The following is a 22,553-nucleotide window of genomic DNA, read 5'->3' as shown; positions in this document are numbered from 1 at the left end:
ACAAATACAAATCTTTATTTTCAAGTTATTAAAAGTAAGTATCTGTCTAGATTAGCTTTAGGAAAAAGGGACCTGGGTGAACACATGTTCAAACCATAGAACATGTCATTTGTGTGCACACACATGCATCCCACAGCAGGCTAATCTTCAATTGCATGACTCTCATAACATTGTGGAGAATTTTATAAATATCTTAAGTATGATGTTTTAGAATTCAATATTTAGCTTTTCTTTTTCTGTCTCCCACTTTCCCTGTCTCCCATCCTCTCTCATGTTGTTTCTTTCCTGTCATATTTAAAAAGTGTGCATATATGTGTATATGTATAATATATGCTCATGTGTGTATATGCATGCATATGCATATATGTACACATGTGCATACAAATTATATATAATTTACTACAGCTGGTTCAAACTTTTACATCTGTGGCCATTACTGACAAAAAACAAAAAAACCTTAAATGCTTGGTTAATTCAGCACAAAGTACACAGGCCTATGGGTATGGAACTTGGTTATAACTGACTGTCACTTCTGCACTGCAGTGTGAAAGGGTCTGTTTTGTTTACTGCTTGGAGTCCCTGCACCCAGACAGTGTCTCCATAAATATGTGTTAAATGAATAAATGAATGAATGAATGAATGAGTAAGTGAATAGTGCAAATCCTATGTATCTTTCTAGACAGATCTAATCTTATCTTCCTAATAACATTTATCAGAGCTTTAGTAATTGATCTTTCCAGATATGACTACATTACTATCCTGAACCACTACTTAACACCTGATTCTAAACCTTATTTTTATGCTGTTTTCTGGTTGCTGTGTTTTTCAATTTAGAGAGACATGCTCCTCAAGGACACTTATTTATGTATATCTGTTTACTCCCCAAAGCTTTTGTTAGAGGGCACATGGAAAATCTCAATAAATGTGTATTAAATTCAATGATCACCTTCTACTTTGTAACATTTCTAAACACTTTACCTATTGAATGCACTGTGTTATGATTCCAAAGTGTGGTGAAAAGAAAATGTGGAATTTAGTGTCAGCTGTGATAGACTTCTAGGTCTGCCACCTCAGTGCTAGAAAAGTAACCTCAACTCTGGTCCTCTGCTTCCTTGCTTTTACGTGAGAATACTAACAAGAGCAACAACAATAAGTACCCATCTATGTCAAAGGGAAGACTGTGGAATCAAATGGCATAAGGTTTGTGAAAGACTTTTGCACATTGAAAAGCAAATATTATCCTTCTATTTACCAATTTAAAACAGGAAATTGATGATAGATATTGCATATGGCTTTTTATCCTAAGAAGAGCTATTAGGCAGGCGAGCAAAGTTATAAGGAAAAGACTCTAAAGCACAACCTGCCAAACATTCCCCAATCATAAATCACAGACCATGCTCAACACCTGCGTGTGAAGAGATTACTGGGCACCTGTCACCTACACCCTTTGGCACTGCTGCCTCAAACCCAGGAGAAAGAAGGCTTACCAGACACAAGCTGCTGTCCAGGCAACCCCACAGGAACCATGCCCAAATTATTCATGGCGGTGGCCCAGGCTGTGGGATCTGTCACAGACATGCTGAGCTGGGTTGTGTCTATTGCTATACTCCCCAAACCATCGGCAGCTGCAGGGAAAAACAAACAATGACTTAGTCAACAACCAGGAGTGTGTGTGTTTTAAAGGGAATCACATTTCTAGAGATGTGAGGTTTCATTTAGCATACTCCCAAGCCATGAAAAAATAAAGAAAATACTACAGAGAAATTTTTTTCTTCAGACATAAAGAGTTTCCAAATACATTCTGGAAGGAAACTTAATGACATATAGTTTATAGTATACACAGGAAAGTACATCTGGAAAAATGTACATCTGGAAAAAACTGAAGAATCATTTCCTTCTCCTAGTGAAACAACATTAGGTAAGTTCCAAGGTTGAGAGGTAAAGCAGGAATACTCTCTTGGTAAAACAAGTCAATTGGCTTGATAGGAGAATAAATACATTCATCTGATTCTGAGTACAACACTGGAGCAGGCATACCTTTAACTAATAGAATCTTTAGAATAGTTGCCAAGTCATGAAACTGGTCCTGAGTGAATTTATTGTGTTACCCTGGAACAGATTTCCTGCTTTACAAACCTTTTATAGCACCGCATTAAGGAAATGCAGGAGTCTGCCTAAAGTGACTTTTCTAAAATATTTCTCATAAGCATAGACTTTCATCAAAACAAAATAAACAAATACATGATATTAAAAAACAATAGCACAGAGCTAAAAAAAAACACATACATACTGCAAAATATGTCAAATTTGACTTAATGTCTTTGATATTCACTTGTTCCATAGCCTGATTTCTTTAAGGATCCCAGGCTCTGGGTTCAATGCATATTTTCATAGCTGGGTAAGCATTTCCACTAAGAATTCAAAATTCCTTGTGTCTTGGACTGACCAATGACATTTACCTGCAGCCATCATCTGAGGAAGCTTCTGGGGACACTGGGTGATGCTTTCAAGGCCAGCAACATCTACTATTGAATTATGAGCATCCTGCGGGGCTGAAACACTTTGAAGGCTGAGTTCAGGGTCCCCACGGAGATCATCAGATTCTGCAAAAGGGGAAAAAAAGAGTGTGGTGAAAAGCCATAATAGTATACTGAGAAAACCTTCAAGGGAAAACTGTTGTCTATTAAAAAACAAACAACAAAGAGCAACTTCCAATAACAGGCACAGCTGTCTCCTGGCTGGGTTTCAGAGCCCTCTGAGATGGGTGGGTCAACTTTCAACCCACCTAGGACCAGGGCTGGCCGAATAAACAGCAAGTTGCAGAAGCAGCGAGCGTGCCTCCTACTGAAGAGACTTCACAAACTGGGCTTATCAGTCCCTGCACAGCCTCTTACACACTATACACATCAATGGAGAGGGCAGACTCAGGGCTAAGTAAGATTTTTTTAATTCAAAAAATTAATTGATGTTGTTATTTTGGAAGACAGTCATCTATGAAATGTATTTAGAGAGGAAAAAGAAATAGGAAAAAGGGGGAAAAAAGCAAGAATCTATTCACCATGAGACTAGTAAAGGACTGCACCCATATCGCAATGGTCAGGAAAGGAAAAAAGCAAGGGTGGATGGGATGCTGCCCATCAAAGATCAAAAGAGTGTTTGGGCAGCAAAGAAAAAATATTTGTTTTTTGGAGGAACAAGTATGAAGGACACAAGGACAAGAACTAAGGAAGGTGGAAATGGGAGGGAGGTGGGGAGCATGGTGGGAGGTGGGCTGGGATGGGAGAAATAGAAAACTGTACTTGAAAAATAACTAAATAAAATTTTAAAAAAAGAAAGATAAATTTAACTGGTCCCAATTTTCCTTAAAATTGCACAGCATATATATGTGTGTGTATGTGTGCGTATTTATAATTAGACTTTTCAAAGCACACTTCTAACAAAACCAAATAACATTAAAAAACATTAATGAAGATGCATAGAGCCCCTCTATAGCACACTATTTATAAAATCCTATGCCTTCTCACCACCCCAAAAATGCAAAATCATAACATTCATACATATGTATTTTAAGTGCACTTTCACCATTTCAAAATGTATGATAAAACATACTGCACTTAGATGGATGATGTGAGAAGTTTGACTTTTAAGTAGGTTAGATACAACAATTGAATTTAAATAAGATTTTTATTTAGTTATAGATTTAGAATTTCTTTAAAACCATGTTTCTGTTACTGGATCTCTTAGACTAAGATGTTATGGTCTGTTTGTCAGTGTATCTAGTGTGAAGTTTGGCCCTTTTATGGTACTCCCTTTCTTTTCTTTGATGCTTAAGTGCAAGAACCAGTAACCCTTTGAATGCTGTACTATCGAAAAACAACTTATTGCCAGTTGAGTATAAGTTAATTCAAATGGAAGCTCAGGTCTCAATATCTCAAGGATAATAAGCAAATTGTTCCCACACTCCCCACAAATCCCTGGCCCTCAACTCATGGGGACTGTGAGAGAATGGAATTTTTTTTCCAATCATCTGTCGGAAAGATGAAACATATTCATCATGTAGTAGTGGACAATTCCAACTTTGGGAGCAAACTGTACTTGAAACAAAAGTTTTATACCTTACAATTAAATTCTACTATGCAGATGAATTCAGAACTTGCTTATATACATATGTAGACTACCTCAGAGAGTGGATGCCATCAGATAAGGAGATCCTCACCATATAAAATAAACTCAGTGACATAACTATGTAGTTAGCCAAAATGTCTGCCCTTTAGCTATTCACACACCAACAATATTTCTGTAATGACACCTCAAAGCAATTTTTTCTCTCTTCCTCCAACCATTTCAGAACAACAAAGCAGAGTGAGGCTAAAATGTGTCCATTCTTTTGCTCAATGATCCTGTAATAGAGTCTTTTCAGATCATCACAAAATAACTATTTGTCTTACTTATTTCCCCAAATGAAGTTAGTTAACCGGCTTCCTGGTAGCTCAGGTTCTCCCCAAATGGTCAATAATCATAACTTTTTTCTGTCCAATTAGTCCACAGTTATGGAACACTCTATCAGAGAACATTCCTTTACTTTGTACGCTTTATGAGTTGTGCCCAACCAGCCTTGTTTCACCTCACCTTTTTGCTAGAGTGTTTTAGGGACACTGTTAGCTTTCCTTGGCTTTGTAGATGTCTATTCCAATGGGAGTTTTTACCTTGGTGATTATGGTCTTACAAAAGGGTAGCAAGTGTTCTGAGGGGCCCATAGCTTCTACTCATCTTAAGATTTTGTTCATGACCATCTTAACAAACTGCTATTGTTTCATCAATTTTTTTTGCTTTGCTTCATCAATTTTTTTTGCATTTCTTCATTGGCAACATGTAGTTTGTAAATCTGAATGTATCCCCACATAGACATTGTGACTTTCAATTTATTATACCTGTTCAATCTCCCAATCCAATAGTTTGAATGGTGACTCTAAAATAAGTTCTAACACATCTTAGGCATTTCCAATAGTTTCAAGGATGCTAAGCAATTCATTAAAAAAATAAAATTGAGTTGATCACTTGGCTTGGAAGAAAAGTGATATTTTTAATTAGTTTATATCTAGTAATTTATGAATAGTCACAAGAACTATTTTTGTTCTCTACTAACATCTATTGTTCCTACTTGAATATCTTCCGCTTCAAATGATTCAAGATCATAATGCTTAATTTATCATTCAAATGAATTACTTTGCCTTAGTTTTATTATTTCTAAACCTTAAAAAGATTAATGCTTTTTAGAGAATCTTTATGAGTTTATTTGAGCCAAACCAATAACATATGCTCTCAAATATTGCAGAGAATAACAGTTTTGTGGCTGATTTTATGCATTTGAAAATAAGATTGGAGAAAATAACACAGGGTTTGGATGATAGGACAATTAACAAGGTTATGTGCTCTCTCAAGGGTTATTACCTGCTTCAAGGTGTATTAGTTAATGGTATTTCAGAGGTGTGTTAATCTAGATGCAGAAAAACAATGAACAGGGTTGGCTTAAAACCTTTCACTAGAGAAGTTATAGGCCTGAGACATAACTGCTCACCATGACCTGCCTAGTTAGGAATTTATGATTCAATCATCTTGTGAGGCTACTCCCCATAAAACCCCATTTTTTAGAATACACAGTTCCCCCTTTTGTTCATACATCAATCCAAAGGATACACTGATGACCAGCGTTTTAGTCAGATACTGTGGTCTTATAGCACTAAGAATCATTCCTAGGAAATCTCAGTACTGACATTTTCTTGTTGACCACTGGGGATGGGGCAATACTGTAACTATGGGACCTGAGTTGAGGTGGACTTTTCCCCAAAAGGAAGGGCAGATAACTAGAAGGCAGTCAGGTCTTCTGGCCTTCATTGTCAATAAAAACACTCTGGATCACTTCTATCCTATCAACTCTCAGGATCCAGGTTCTGCTGTGTTTGTCATCTAGTATAACAGACAGATTGATATTCTTAATGATATTTATCTACACACAGAGGTATGGCAGTTAAAAATTATAGTTAATAAAGCACTTGGAATATAGTAGGTGATTATTATTGTTTTATTTGCACGTGTAGTGTTCTCATTAAGGTACCCTGGGATCTTTGTTTTCTGCCCGATAATTATGTAATTAATTCTAAAACAGTGAGTAACACTTGATATTTCTAAAAGTAAGTGTTGTTCTAGTTTTCTGTGCCACACCTAAATCATAGCAAAATGCTGGGAACTGCTGTACCTGGTTTCAGGAGTTATAACTGCTCCCCATGGCTAAGCCTGAGTGAGTGATGTCTGGAATGCGAGCCACTAAGGAGACAAAGCTTGTCTCTGGTAGCAAACACTGCTTCTGCTTCATCCCCCTGCTCCTAATGCGTGGTTTGTTAGTCAGTGACTGGTATAACTCCTCAGAGGAGGGGCAGCCTAAGCCAGACACGATCACTTGGGAGGCCATCATGGAAGGACTCAGGGCGGTGGGGGGGGGGATGCTGCAACAAAGAGGGAGTGATGGACCCTCGCCGCCCCCCCCCCCCCGGCTATTCTGACAAAGCCTGAGTTCCCAGGTCCTCTGGGAGAAGCGCTTCCTGGCTCTAATCCACTTAAGCCCGAAAACCTGTGATAGGGGAGGCAGTGCAGCCCCTTGCCAGCTAGAGCTGGATCTGGGGTGATGGGGCATAAGAAAGAGTTCCTAAAAAGTCCTGTGAAGTCTCTTTGCTAAGGGCGCTTTCATTCATATTATGATAAGGGTCCAAGCAGGAAATGGATATGTCTCCCAAAGTTTCTGCAACCCCCTTACCCGACAGACACTGACTCAGACTAAGCCCTCAGATTTCTTTGAAATGTTATTTACTGTTTGATCCTTGCCACCTGTATTCCTGTGTATTACAACCCAATAAAAGTCCCTTGAGAAAGGGGCTCCTGGCCTTTTTCCTCTGAGAGATTGGCCATGTGTCCTCGGTAGTTTCACTTTTATCCATGTGGGATGGGGGGATTTTGCAGGCAAAGTTGCCCCCGCAGCAAAATATGTCTTCATTTTCCACAACTCCTTTGTAAAATAATATAATGTAATTTAAAAGATGTATGAATTTTTCTACATAGCTTTCAAGAAATTCATGACTAACTGTGAGACTGGCTTTTATGAGGTAAGACTTTACAAACAATCAGATATACAAAAGCCAAAGACAACAGTACAGCTTTTTCCAGGGTTCAACTGAAATTTAACCTGTTCTTTGTTAAAGTATGTTCAAATACAAAACCTCATACCAAATTTATAATTGTTCAATAAGATATAGTTATGCTCAGAGTTTCATGGAGTTATATCGACAAGGCAAATAGTTTTTGAAACTCATGAAGCCAATAAAAATACTATTTGGCTTTAAAACTGGCACAGGCTTCTCCTACTCTTAATAACACAACTCTATGTTCAGTGTTTACAGGTCCCAAGGAAACATGCACACACACACAGAATAATGAAACCCATCTGTAACTGTCCAAAAAACATAAATTCCTATTCAAAGAGAGTTAAGATAAAATTAAATATTGAAAATTCTTTTTAAATAAATCTTTTTTTCAATTAGAGTTTACATTCAATATTATTTTGTATTAGCTTCAGGTATACTGCATTGTGCATTAGAGAATCATATTACATTTTTTAAAGAGTAATTTTATTTGATGTCTGTCCTTAATTCATTCCTACTTCAGTAGAAAAATAATTATAGTGAAAAAATCATATTTATTATGCCTTATTAAAAGTTAATTACAAAAGAAACTTATTTCATATGGAATCTGAAACTATATTTTATAAAATCATTTATTAGCATTATCACAGTATATGTAATAAAAATATATTCCCATTCAAAATTCTAGTTTCTTCTTCTATCACTAAGAAAATATCTCACTGTGCTCGTCATGTAATTAGTAAGATACTCTCTTGAGCTTATGCAAATGTTACATAGTTTAACACAATATAGAATATTGTTAAATAGATGTTACTTATGTATTAACTCAATAATTTTTAAGTAACTGTCTATAATTATTAATGGAGATAATTTTGCTTCCTGTAAATGACAAGCTATGTAATTCATACCAATTGACCCACTGAGAAACAACTAGAAAACTTTAATGTCTTTTGTCAGTTTTATAAAATTCTCACTATTTTCAAATACTAAAGGATCCTAAAGGATATGCTCTAATTACTGTAGGGAATTACTAAATAGGCTTGTATGGAGAATAGGTCCTCTTAAGTGCTGGGTCTTTTGTTTTACTGACCTAGGAAATGAGTGAAATCTGCAAGTTTCCAGGCAGAGTGGAATTGCTCTGCAAAATGTGGCAGAAGAGGGCAGTAAGGATAAATGCTTTGATTGAAAAGACAGAAAGGATCTTTGGTGGCCACCCATGGAGAACATAAATGACTAAGGCAGATTTTCAGGTCGTTTGCTGGAAAGATACTATGTAAATCTTTCCCCTGCTCCCTCCACAAAATGTCTGTGAGATCTACATTGGTCCTTAATTCATAGATAGAAAAAATTGTTTGTCAAACCTCACCTGAGGACATTCATTTCTTCATTACTTTTTGAGAGAGAGAGAGAGAGATTCATTGATCAGCTGCCTTCTCATACATGTCCTGACTGAGACTCAAACCTGTGACCCTTGGGTCTACGAGATGACAAGCCAACCAACAGAGCCACACTGGCCAGGGCAGGAGCAATTTTTGGGTGGTGGGGGTATTTTAGAGGAGAGAGCCTGAAGAGGATAATGAAGAGGCAGGTGATAATGAAGATTATCTAAGGTACTATACCATAAAGCATAATAAAGTTTTCAAGTCTGTTGAATACAGTCATGCACCACATTAATAATGTTTTGGTCAGTGATGGAGCACATATATGACAGTGGTGTACCATTTAGCCCAGATGCATAGTAGGCTATCTCATAGAGTGCACTGTGTAAGTGCACTCTATGATATTCACACAATGACAAAATTGCCTAATAGTGCACTTCTCAGGACATAGCCCTGTAATTAAGCAGCATATAACTGTATATTGGATGTTGATTATTAATGATACAAATCTTCTTATTATGGAAATAAAAAGATTAAGGTTTTGAAGAAGAGATTTAGAATAGATTAGATTTTATGAGGATTTACATTTTATAGGTAATTTCTGATGATAGAATTGCAAAGTAGGACTATTAGTTACATAAAGCTAAAAAGATCCTTCTCGGTGTTGGAGAGAAAAGTTACCTTTTGGAAATGGTAGGAGTGGAGGGTGGAACCAGGCAAAGATCAGTTCAGTCAGGGCTGAATCAGAAAGTACTTTATCTCAGAGCCATGAAATCAAAAGGTCTTCTTTAATAGCTGGCCTGTTACTCACACATTCATAATATCACTGAACTCTTTTTGACAATGTCATGAATTAACATATATCACAGCACTGTGCACCTGAGGACAGATGCCATTTCTGTTCTATGTAGTTTTTAGTTTGTCCTTTAAGGCAAGAAGACAGAAGATACATGTGCTCCCTCCTCTGTGCTCTCATAGCACTCTACCTTTTTCTATATGAGCATTTGTACCTTCATATTCCTATTAGCTGTTTATGTCTATGTCCCTAATAAACAATAAGCTTAGAATGATTTAGGAAACTAGTAATCTTTGCATACCCAGCTTCTAGCAAGCACAATCTCTGGAATGTCCATCTTTCTATGTTTCTTTCTATAAATTCATAAAATATGTTTAAAATGATATATAAATTACACATATATGCAAACATATATACATGGTTTTCGAATGAATTCAAGCATAGAAAGACAGAAGAAAAGCAAAAAAGGAAAATAAAGAGGAAAGAGGAAGTACTAAAGGAACAAAGGTTCAGTCCCAAAGGTTGGAGATTTGAAAGCTAAAGAACACAAAAGGAAAAAATGCTCTTAGAAACTACAATGCAGATGAATTTAAAGTGTCAAAGAAAAAAATTTTTAAAGTTGAATCTTCCCAGATAAACTTTTGGTGCACTTAACAGGTCATTCTGCAAGATCTAAGACCCCACCTCCCTAGCAGCCAATGTGAGGTCATAAGTAGGTTACAATGATGTTCTCCTTTTGGGAGATTTCCTGCTGCTGCTCTTTGAATGAACTGAAATCTATAAATAATGACATTTCCAGACCCATTAAGTAATGCATTAGAGTAACAAAGGCATAAATGTACAGTTGTAAAGAAGTGAAATCATTGGAAGAAAGGGAAAGTTTCAACTGGCATATACTATAGAGGATCAAAAGAAGATCTGGCCATTTCTCAAACACAAAATGCCATTAAGGGTCTGTGATTACATCCTCCATTTTTCTACTTGTCTAGAAGCCAATTTTAAATTACAAATAACTGTTCTTCTATCTTAGGAAGAAAATGGTTACTGAATGAATGATAAGGTTTTACCCATGTCTTCAAAGAATTTAACATTGAGATAGAGAATGAAAGAGAACAGAAGCTCTCCCTCTAAAATCGAGCAATTGAACAAAATAACCAAATTTTCCAGGGAAACAACTCAACCAGGATAGTAGATAAAGCCAATTATCTTTTGATACAAAGAAAAATACTATTTGCCATATATAAATGCAGAGAAATGACAGAGGTAATATTGTTTTGTTTTCAGGAATCCTGTGCTTTTAAAAAATTACTCTTTATATTTCTAAACTGAATGTAATAATAAAAGAGAAAGCTTTAGACCTTAAGGATTATGTGCTTTTCTCCTATTCAAAACAGAAAAGAAAATAAGACTGAATGCTACCATGGTACTGTGTAATTTCAAAGTCTTTGTATAGACAACATTTAAAATATAGGATCTTCCAAATTTAGATTATTTAAGATTTTCTGAGAAGAACTATATTATGCCTTAAGACTGTTTATGAAATATGTGATGAGTCAATTCATTCCTCTCTTTAATGGATATCTATCAAGCACACATACAGTATGTTATCATATGCTGTTTTCTACCTTCCAGTATACACGTATTATAGGAAAAAGTTATTATTGCTGACTCTGATGTGAATTATTAAAGAAAGAAATCTAATCTGTAAGCATAAGCCTGGATTCTTTGAAGCCAGAGGAGTCTCATTTTAAGCAGAGCTTTTTCTTAGTCCCTGAGGATTCAGAACAAACACCCAGCTTCCTAGAACATCAAGGTTTGAACCTTGGAGTTCATCAATTTCAACTTCTCAGAGATACAGAAATCCCCAAAATGTGTCTGACAGGCAACTCTTTCAAAATAACCTTACAGTTCACAAATTCTCCCTTCACCTGAGACTTATCTAAAAAGTAAGAGATATGAGCTCTGCCCTTGAATCCTGTTGTACTTCTGTGGTGATGTACGGCCTTGGGAATGTGACTTGTCTATCCCCTGAATAGGGGATATTGAGGTATGAAGGTCAACTTAGTAAGTCACAGACAAGTAAATAAAGACCCATCAGACAGTTTATGCTTCCCCTTGATCAAGTTTTTTTCTGTTTTCACTCTCTCTTTTCTCTTCACATCCCCAATCAAAGAGGATAGAAAAGTAAACAGAATGCTGTGACTACATAAAAACTTCACTTGAAATGGCAAAGCCACGGACTGCCGAGAAAGATCAGCAGAGAGACCAAAGGAAGGAGTCCACTTGAAAAAGAGGGCAACAACTTCAAAAAGACTTTGTGCAGATTTTAGGCTTCACAGACACAGCCTTTAAGAGACGTGAATTCTGTAAACCACAGACACAACCACAAATCAAGAACAATTTTTTATACATGTATTGTGTAGAAAGGCATATATCAAATACTGGCATTTTTGACCACACGTATACAGAAAATGATTTCTGTAAACATTATTATTTTCTTGAGGACTTCCGGTCAAGATGGAGGTGTAGGTAGACACATTTCGTCCCCTTGTGCAACCACAGTTGGAATTACAAGATCTCAAAACCAAAAACATTTAGAACCATTATAAAATTGAGCTGTATGGGAGTCCAACAACCAAAAATTTAAAAACACATTCATCTAGATGGGTAGGAGGGGCAGAACCATGGACACAAGCAGACAGGCAGTGTGGTACAAAAAGGCAGCAGCGGCAGTGGAATAGATATGAGGGATCCGTGAAAGCAAGCAATTCCAGCCCAGGCCAGAACACATAGCCCAGCATTCTGGCACTGGGAAGAAAGATCCTGTTACCTCTGGCTGTAAAAACCAGCAGAGATTGGGGCAGCAGAAGAAACTGCGATATTTTCAACACTTCAATGGACATGATGGTCTTAGAATATATGCAAACCCACTCACTTCAGGATTTGCCACTGGGGCAACAGCTTGAAGAGTGCCAATCACACACAGGAAAGTCAGTGAAGTGACTTGAAATGGGGTTCCAGCACTGGGTGAACTGCCAGAAGCTAGGTGGCAGCACTGTCTCCTCTTGGGAGTTCCCCTCCCTTACACAGCCACAAAGTGGTGAAGTGGGTTGCCCTGCTTTTGCAATTACCTAAAGCTTTGCCCCACACAATCTACAGGTGCCTTTTCTGCATATGCCATGCTATTAAGACAGGGAGTAAAAGAAACTTTATGGAATACACAGAAACAAATACAGGGAGGCTGCTAAGTTGAGGAGACAAAGAAAAATTGCTCAAATGAAAGAACAAAACTAAATCCAAGAAAAAAAACTAAGGGAAGCAGAGAAAGCCCACAGATCAGATGCAGAATTCAAAACACTGGTTATCAGGATGCTCAGAGAATTCCTTGAGTACAGAAAAAATTGAAGAAATGAAGGCCACATAAAATGAAATAAAGAATAATACCCAGGAAATCAACAGAGAAGGGAAGAAAGCTGGGACTCAAATCGATGATTTGGACCATAAGAGACAAACAGTCAACCAGAACAAAAAGAAGAAACAAATTCAAAAAAATAAGGAGAGGCTTAGAAATCTCGGAGACATCTTCAAACATGACAACATCTGAATCATAGGGGTGCCAGAAGGAGAAGAGGAACAGCAAGGAACTGAAAACTTATTTGAAAAAACAATGAAAGAAAACTTCTCTAATTTGGCAAAGGAAATAGACATACAAGTTCAGGAAGCACAGAGCATCTCAAACAAGTTGGACCCAAAGAGGAACACACCAAGACACATCATAATTAAAATGCCAAAGGTTAAAAATAAAGAATCTTAGAAGCAGCAAGAAAAAAGGAGAGAGTTGCCTGCAAAGGAGTACCCATAAGACTATCAGCTGATTTTTCAAAAGAAACTTTTCAGGCAAGAAGGGACTAGCAGGAAGTATTCAAAGTCATGGAAAGGAAGGACCTACAACCTAGATTACTCTATCCATCAAAGCTTTCATTTAGAATGGAAGGACAGATAAAGTGTTTCCCAGACAAGGTAAAGCTAAAGGAGTTGGTCACCCCCAAGCCATTTTTACATGAAATGTTAAAGGGACTTATTTAAGAAAAAGAAGAATATCAAAACCATGAACAAAAGGATTTAAAAGGCAGCAAATTCACAACTATCAACAACTGAATCTTTTTTGTTGTTTTAATTTATTTTTTGAAAAATATTTTATCGATTATGCCATTACAGTTGTTCTATTTCCCCCCTTCATTCCCCTCCACCCTGTACACCCCTCCCCCACCATTCCCCCATTTAGTTTATGACCACGTGTCTCAAGTTCTTTAGATTCTATATTTCCCCTACTATTCTTGCCCTCCCCCCTATCTATTTTCTACCTACCATCTATGCTACTTATTGTCTGTACCTTCTCCCCCCTTCTCCTTCTCCCACTCCCCTGTTGCTAACCCTCCATGTGATCTTCATTTCTATGGTTCTGCTCCTGATTTAGCAGTCCTCTTAGTTTGCTTTTGTTTTAGGTGTGGTTGTTAATAACTGTGAGTTTTTCTGTCCTTTCACTGTTCATCTTTTTTATATTCTTTTTATTAGATAAGTCCCTTTAACATTTCATATAATAAGGGCTGGGTGATGATGAACTCCTTGAATTTGATCTTATCTGAGAAGCACTTTATCTGCCCTTCCATTCTAAATGAAAGCTTTGCTGGATAGATCAATCTTGGATGTAGGTCTTTGGATTTCATGACTTGGAATACTTCTTTCCAGCCCCTTCTTGCCTATAAGGTCTCTTTTGAGAAATCAGCTGACAGTGTGATGGGAACTCCTTTGTAGGTGACTGTCCCCTTATCTCTTGCTGCTTCTAGGATTCTCTCCTTCATTTGAATCTTGGCTAATATGATGATGATGTGCCTTGGTGTGTTCCTTCTTGGGTCCAACTTCTTTGGGACTCTCTGAGCTTCCTGGATTTCCTGGAAGTCTATTTCCTTTGCCAGATTGGGGAAGTTCTCCTTTGTTATATGTTCAAATAAGTTTTCCACTTGTGGCTGTTCCTCTTCCCCTTCTGGTACCCCTATAATTCGGATGTTGGAATGTTTAAAGATGTCCTGGAGGTTCCTAAGCCTCTCCTCATTTTTTTGAATTCCTGTTTCTTCATCCTTTTCTGTTTTGTCATTTTTTTCCTCCTTCTGGTCCACTCCTTTGATTTGAGTCCCAGTTGCCTTTCCATTACTATTGGTTTCTTGTGCATTTCCATTCATTTCAATTAGTTTAGCTTCCATATGTTCCTCTAATTTGTGACTAAAATCAGGGGTAGGGTGGAGAGGAATGAAGGGGGGAATAGAACAACTGTAATGGCATAATCAATAAAAAATAAATTAATTTAAAAAAAAAGAAAAAGAAAGAGTAAAAAAAAAAAAAAACAACTCAGAGCCCCAGAGCCAATAAATCTAAGCAATGAACAAATAGCCAAACTTTCAGATGCACAGTTCAAAACACTGGTGATCAGGATGCTCACAGAACTGGTTGATTTTATTCACAAATTAGAGGAACATATGGAAACAACTGAATCTAAAAACAAAAACAAAACTAAGCAAACAACCAGAAAATGAACAGAATCATAGATAATGGAGATCATTTGGAGGGTTATCAGCTGGGAGGGGGAAGAGGAAGAATGAGGAAATGGGGCAGGAATTAAGAAGCATAATTAGTAGGAACAAAATAGATGGGGGAAAATTAAGAATAGCATAGGAAATGGAGAAGCCAAAGAACTTACATGCATGACCCATGGACATGAACTAAGGGAGGGGATTGCTGGAAGGAAAGGGGGTACCAGGTGGAGAGGGACAAAAGGGGAAAAACTGGGACAACTCCAATAGCATAATCAATAAAATATACTTAAAAACTTTAATATCTTCTTATATAAGGAGAACCAGACAATATATAATTCTCTAATTATTGCTGTTTTGTACTTTTTAAAAATTATGTACTCATTTTACACCTTGACCCAACCATGGAAAACACATTAAGCTACAAAGTGGAACATTTTAATTGTCATGGTTGAGTAACTGACCCTGAAATGGCTGCAAACTGTGGTAAATGAATTATCTACTTTCCACAAAGCCCTGATTAGAGCTCTTGGGTCTGTGGAAATCTACATGCAATAAAACCCAGTCCAACCATGTCCAGCCTGAGCCAGTTGCTCATCCTGTTTAACATTTCTCCTAGTAGGGTCAAGAAAAACAGGTCAGTTACTCTTTAAACTAATGTGCTCTTAATGATGCCATTGCAACATGATGCATAAAGAATTAGCTCTGTGGTCAAGATCGCCCTAGGATTTACAGACTTAGCAGGACACCCCACCTCCGATGAGTTGTCCTGGGCTAGAGACCTTGTTTTCTCTTTCTCTAAATGGCCACCTGTAGCCCTTGTTTATGCTCTGTAACCAGTGGGCAGGACAGTAGGGGCCTTAGACTCCCTGGGATGGCCCTTTTTACTCAATGAAACTCACAGATGATGTGGTTACCTAATGCAGGCAGGCTACTCAGGGGAGAGATTGTATGGTGCAAGTGTCTGATGCAAATGCATATGCAGTATGATAACCAATTGGAAAGGTCTTGGCTGGCAGGAAGCATTCTGAGGAAGCATTCTGAGAAAACAGGTCACACTTCTGATGCCACTGGCTGTGTTCAGCAAGATTAAATGGAGGTGCTCAGATAAGAGGAAGACCTCTGAGGCCTAAAGTTTGCTGAGCCTGGAGGTAAAAGAGGGGTACAGCAAGGAGGTTCTAGTCTCCAAGGACATTTGTGATTCAGAAGCTAATAGGAAGATTGCTCTGGCTGTTTTTTGGTGAAGGTCTTTATGTTCTAGCTGCTTTTGGAGGTCAGGGATTATCATCAGAAGTAAGGCTTGTCTGAACACAGCGATTCCAGTGAGGCTTTGGTAATACAGAAAACCTCCATGGAGGCTCCTGCTCCACAAAGGGGGTAAAATAAATACTGATGGGAAGGTTCCAGCACTGAAAAAGGGTTGAAGGTCACTGTAAACATTGCAGCTATAGCTATAACTCGTTCTCTACTCTTTTCTATCTTGGTTATAGATTTCCATAAAAAGGTGAAAATGTGCTGCTCTCTACCCTATCTTATCCCATGTTAACTCATTCTCCACATTAGCAGGAGATAATTATTTGCCTCTTAGGAATGTCGTATAGAGATTCTTCCCTATAAGGGAATGGTATTTGGAGGACTAAGCTCCTCAGACAAAATCTTTCTCTACTCCAATCTTCCAGGTCAAGGACCCATCTGCACCTGAGAAAGTGGCCTATTTTTCTAACTGTGTTTGGGTCACCAATTAGTCCCAGAACGCTCAAGGTCTATAATAATGTTGGAGAACTGAAAATATATCAACTTGCAATGAAACATGACTTAACAAAAATACTCATTTAATGAAATACATAAAAAGTTTGTATTATAATTTCTCTGATTATCACATTTAATATTCACATAGATATCATTATCACTGAAAATCATTTGTGAGTGGGGCATTCCTACTTTGTAAAAAAAAATTCCTGAACATTTTTTGAGCAATCAGAGCTGTTTTTAAATGAAAGAAGTAACTTGTAGCCAAATAATCACAAAATCTAAATTATAAACATCTTGTCCAAGTGTCCTGTAATTAACCCAATGTCAGAGGTGAATGCATTCCATATTCCATACGGTGTGGGGCAAGGCCTCCACAAGTAGAGCCGCTGCTGCCTGGAGCCCACTCAGGTTTCAAACGGCTGTTCTGAGGCACTGGCTGTGTCTTTCCTGCCAACTTCTTGACAGGAAAACAAATCTCTATTTCCCCTAAAATTCACCAAACTCAGTTCAGTATCAAATGCCACCCCCAGCTTTTATTCACAGATTACTTACAGAGCATCAGGAGAAGGTGGTGGAGCAAGCAAAAACTGTCCCTAAAGAACATAGATATGAAAGAAAAACATCTGACCCATGGTTCTGAATGCAAATTCATGTTACCTTAGCATAATCACAATTATTTACGATTTGTTATTTATAAAAATTATGCTGAATGTGCTTTGAGGGAGTTACAGCATAGTGCTATTGCTACTATGGTTTATTATTTTCACAGCTAGATGGCTTAAACTTGCCTAAGCAAATATTTTAAAAGAATTCACACTAACAACTTCCAGCCAATATGGAGGTGGAGGCAGGTATGCTGTGCCTTGTTGCACAACCAAAAGAAGGACAACAATGGATTTAAAAACAAAACCAACCAGAACCGACAGAAAATTGAACTGTATGGAAGTCTGACAACCAAGAAGTTAAAGAAGAAACATTCATCCAGACTTGTAGGAGGGGCAGACACAGGTACCCAGGGTGAAAAAGACTGGAGGCAAGGTGGTAGCTGTTGGACTAGGCAAGGCAGCAGCTGGTGGAGTAAGCAGCCACACATTTGTGTGCAGATGAATTGGGTGAACCTACAGGGTAGTGAGACACACTGTGCAACCCAGGGTTCCACTGAGGGGAAATAAAGCTTCAAAATCTCTGACTGAAAACACCTGTGGGGGTTGAGGCAGAGGGAGAAAACTCTCAGCCTCACAGGAGAGTTTGTTGGAGAGACTCACAGGGTCCTGAAACCTACGAAACCCCACCCACCTGGGAATCAGCACCAGAAGGACCCAATTTGCTTGTGGGCAGCAGAGGAAGTGACTGAAAGCTAGCTGAGAACTGAACAAGCTGCACTGTTCCCTCTCTGACTCCATCTTCACTTATAGTGCCACAACACAGTGACATGGGTTTCCCACTCTGGCGAATACCTAAGGCTCTGCCCCTTACCATGTTATAGCCACCCAGAGACAAAAAAAAAAAGGCCCAAATGAAAGAACAGATCAAAGCTCCAGAAAAAATAAAAATAAGCAACAAAGAGATAGCCCATCTATCAGATGCACAGTTCAAAACACTGGTAATCAGGTTGCCCACAGAAATGGTTGAGTATAGTCACAAAATGAGGAAAAAGCGAAGGCTATGCAAAGTGAAATAAAGGAAAATGTACAGAAAACCAAGAGTGAATGGAAGGAAACCAGGACTCAGATCAACTGTTTGGACCAGAAGGAAGAAATTAGCATTCAACCAGTATAGAATGAAGTAACAAGAATTCAAAAAAAAAAATAAGGAGAAGCTTTAGGAACCTCAAGGACATCTTTTAATGTTCCAACATCCAAATCAAAGAGGTGCCAGAAGGAGAAAAGAAACAGCGAGCAACTGAAAACTTATTTGGAAACATAATGAAGGAGAACTTCCTCAATCTGGCCAGGAAAGAGACTTCTAGGAAGTCCAGGAATCTCAGAGAGTCTCTGAGCGAAGTTAGAGACTTCTCAGAGAGAGAAGTTAGACCTAAGGAAGCACACACCAAGGCACATCATAATTACATTACCCAAAGTTAAAGATAAGGAGAGAATCTTAAAAGCAGTAAGAGAAAAGGAGCCAGTTACCTACAAAGCAGTTCCCATAAGACTATCAGCTGATTTCTCACAAGAAAATTTACAGGCAAGAAGGGGCTGAAAAATATTCAAAGTCATGGAAGTCAAGGACCTACATCCAAGATAACTCTGTCCAGCAAAGCTATCATTTAAAATGGAAGGGCAAATAAAGAGCTTCCCAGATAAGGCCAAGTTAAAGGAATTTATCATCACCAAGATCTTATTGTATAAAATATTAAAAGGACTTATCTAAGAAAAAGAAGATAAAAAAATATGAACAGTAAAATGACAACAAACTAACAACTATCAACAACCAAACCTAAGAAAAAAACAAAACAATAACAAAAACCAAAATGAACTAAGCAAACAACTAGAACAGGAACAGAATCACAGAAGTAGAGATTACGTGAAGGATTATCAGTGGGGAAGGTGTGGGGGGGGGAGTACAGGGAATAAGTAGCATAAATGGTGGGTAGAAAATAGACAGGGGGAGGTTAAGAATAGTATAGGAAATGTAGAAGCCAAAGAACTTATACGTATGACCCATGGACATGAACTAAGGAGGGGTGCAGAATGCAGGTGGAAGGGGGTTTGAAGGTTGGACGGGAATAAAAAAAAAGAATTCACACTAGCATTGCATTTCTTCTTTCTGAGTCTTAATGAAAAAGATCTTCTGCTCTTTAAGTCCTATGATATTCTCACTCTTGTGCAATTCTAAAATTTATGGCTTATCATTAGATAATGTTTATTATAAAATAATAACTAAGAAAACAACCAGCAACTTGTGGTTACACAGTGAAGTGTATGCAGTGATAGTATTTGAGAAGTGCAGTCAACTCTCAATATTCACCAGGACTTGAACATTGATGCAATTAGGATAATGATTTTATTACTTGCACACTGAAATAGACATGTGTTCATGTACTTACCCAGCATATCAACCTGACACAAATTCTACAACACAAATAGTTTTATTTACAAGCTAAAAACAGTGAGACACATGACCTACAACTAAATGCATCACCATTCCTAGAATTCCCACAGGGCAATCTCCAAACACCAAACTCTTACAACCATCCTCATTCAGACATTTCCCAAACTCTTGCTACCATTCCTAACTAACAGCTAGTTCAAGTGTCTTTTTTTCCCAGTACTGAAAATTGCATGAAAATGCAGTGACACATTTGCTTTCCATCTGAGAATAAACATCAATACACATTAGGTAGATGGGAACTAATATTCTAAGGACATATTAATTTTAAAAGATATTATTACTAACACTAATAATTGTAATGAGTTAAGAAAGCTAAAGTTTTAAAATAAAAGGAAAAATATCATTCCCTCATCCCTTCTCCCCAGGGGCAGACATTGGGAAAACAATGTACTATATAATAGCCCCACATATGTGGTTATGTGAAAACCCACAACAACCTATGAAATAGATGTTATTAGCAACTTTTAACAAAAGATTTTATTTATTTATTTTTAGAGAGAAGGGAAGGGTAGGAGAAAGAGAGGAAGAGAAACATCAATGTGTGGTTTTCTCTCATGCACCCTCCACTGGGGACCTGGCCCGCAACCCAAGCATATGCCCTGACTAGAAATCAAACCAGCAACTCTTTTGTTTACAGGCCCATGTTCAGTCCACTGAGCTACACTAGCCATGGCTATTAGCAGCTTTTTACAAAAGAAGAAAACTAGTATTCAGATTTGGATCATTTACTCAAGGTCACAAAGCTAATGAATGGCAGAGACCAGGGTTCTGTTTGGGCCTGGACCTCTATTGTTCTAGATTTGTAGAACTGAGGTTCTCTCCAAAAAAGAGTCAGAGTAGGGAGTCCCTTTTGGTTTGATTGGTGACAGAGAGAGAAAGAGAGAGAGCCTGGGTTAAAAGAAGTAGCTTCTTTTTCTGGAAATGCATCTCACTCAAGAGATCTGTATGTAATGCTCACTGAATGCAGATCACTGTGCTTGAGGTCAGCTATCTAATGGTAAGAAATAGACCCCATCTTGAAGGAGTTTACAAATTAAAAAGTGTTAGCAGACTTGAGCATGCTATAATCCCCCATAGTAGACATTCTTAGGAGCCTGTTTAATATAAGAAAACAACTGCATTCTGAATATAGCTACTTATTGATGTATTGCTAGGCTTGCAGAAAGGAAGGACACTTGCTAAGATTACTCCCTCCCAATAAAAAGCAGGGTGAGCAGTAAGAAATCATGAAGCCAGAGTTGCTTGAAGGGAAAATGCTAGCATCAGCATTGTGCTGGGAGACAGTCTGAGGTAGCAAGGCAGAGCACAGTCTGAGGATCTCACGGTGACCAGGACCTGGAAGCTTTGTTGTGTCTTTGCATGACCCTGATCCCAGGTCCCTGGCAGCCATCCTAACCCCTCTACTTCAGTTATAAAGTAGGCAAGGAAAAGAATTTGAGCAAATCAGCAGAAATCACTGCTGGAAAACATTTCAAGATCCATGCTCTATTAAGAAGCTCATTTTTTCTAAAGTCAGAACACTGATTGCACATTAGAGAAAAGAAGAGGGAAAACAAAGGCATGAGATGTCCACCTATGGTTGATCTGTACATAGCCTGAGTTTCAATGGGTTAGATTTTATCAGAAAGTCTCACAGCACCTTAGCCCAAACTGGGCTTAATTTTGTCCAAATACATACACTGAGGGTAAATTTGTGTTTTGAGCTGAGAGGTTGGTATAAGCATTATAACCTTCGATAACTGCCTAGAACTGTTCTCCCTGTGTAGACAGCTACTTCACCAACACCGACCACCCTTCTGCACCCTAACAAAACATAATAGTAAGAGGAGATAAAAGGGCAAGATGGAAAGTCTGGTCAGGGCCATATGAATGGGATGCCTGGGAGGTAAAGTTGGGTTACTAACTCTTCTTTCTGCCCTACTCTCACTTCTCCCCAACATGGTGCCTCTAACACAAGCTATCTAATTACAGTGGCAGCTAGCTACAGGCAAGCCCAGAATTCTGTTCCTTTTTCTGCAACCACCATGAACCAGAGCTACAGAAAATAAAAAGTGAAGGTACTGTGGATCTTGGTAGAGCCATAAGCTATGTAAACCAGAAATCCCAAGTTCTAATTTCTATTCCAAGGGAGCACCCACATACTGGGAATGAGGGAAGCACAAGGGTCTATGTTACTGTGTGATGTCAAGTGAATCAAAGTCTCACTGTGAGTTTATCAGATTCATTGCCATTTGACACTTTTTCATTCCCAGTAAAGATACACTTTAGCCCTGAGAGCTGATCTGAGGACATCTTTTTCTACCTCTACTATTAAAATGTGCACAGCAGTGTGGCAGCACAATTTGCATACCATAAGAGAGCTCTTGTCACAAGCTCCCTACAGGCCAGTTTCCTGAGCTTTTCCACCTTGTGCCTTCAATCCTCATCTCACAAGTTATTTCAGGGGCTAAACGCATCATTCCTTTTGGAAGAACTGAAGGAAATAAAACATAGCTAGCAACACTGTGAGGCATTTTGATAGTTAAGTCCAGATCCCTTTAGACAGATTCTCATAAAGGAGTTCTTTTGATTATTAAAATAGCAGCAAAACTCCACTAAGGCCAATTTTGTGAGCACATCTTCAAACCAACTATTCCCCCCTACCCAAAGTACATATTCTGATCTGTTTTTTTAAATCTCTATCAGTATTTTGGTTCAATTCATTGTTGGTACAAATGACACCAGAATAATA

The 22,553-nt window shown here is 38.1% G+C and overlaps 1 protein-coding gene across 3 annotated transcripts in view; it reads right to left on the bottom strand.

The window, feature by feature from the left end:
- The window catches only part of ENOX1 (ecto-NOX disulfide-thiol exchanger 1), a 700,008-nt gene that overhangs the window by 243,717 nt on the left and 433,738 nt on the right, over nt 1–22,553 (bottom strand). For 2 of the 3 annotated variants that reach the window (XM_053665398.1, XM_053665399.1), the window contains 2 exons: nt 2,460–2,603; nt 1,488–1,625 (listed from right to left, as the gene is read on the bottom strand). In XM_053665398.1, coding sequence (XP_053521373.1) covers nt 1,488–1,625; nt 2,460–2,603 — 282 coding nt within the window. Of the gene's footprint in view, nt 1–1,487; nt 1,626–2,459; nt 2,604–22,553 lie in introns of those variants that run through there. The other variant, XM_037132222.2, reaches the window with a different exon arrangement.

This window comes from Artibeus jamaicensis, unplaced genomic scaffold, assembly GCF_021234435.1.
Source record: "Artibeus jamaicensis isolate MK-2021 breed Jamaican fruit bat unplaced genomic scaffold, CSHL_Jam_final contig_414, whole genome shotgun sequence".
Classification (NCBI taxonomy): Eukaryota; Metazoa; Chordata; class Mammalia; order Chiroptera; family Phyllostomidae; genus Artibeus; species Artibeus jamaicensis.
The sequence above is the reverse complement of the archived record's forward strand: the minus strand, read 5'-3'. Positions and strand labels throughout refer to the sequence as shown.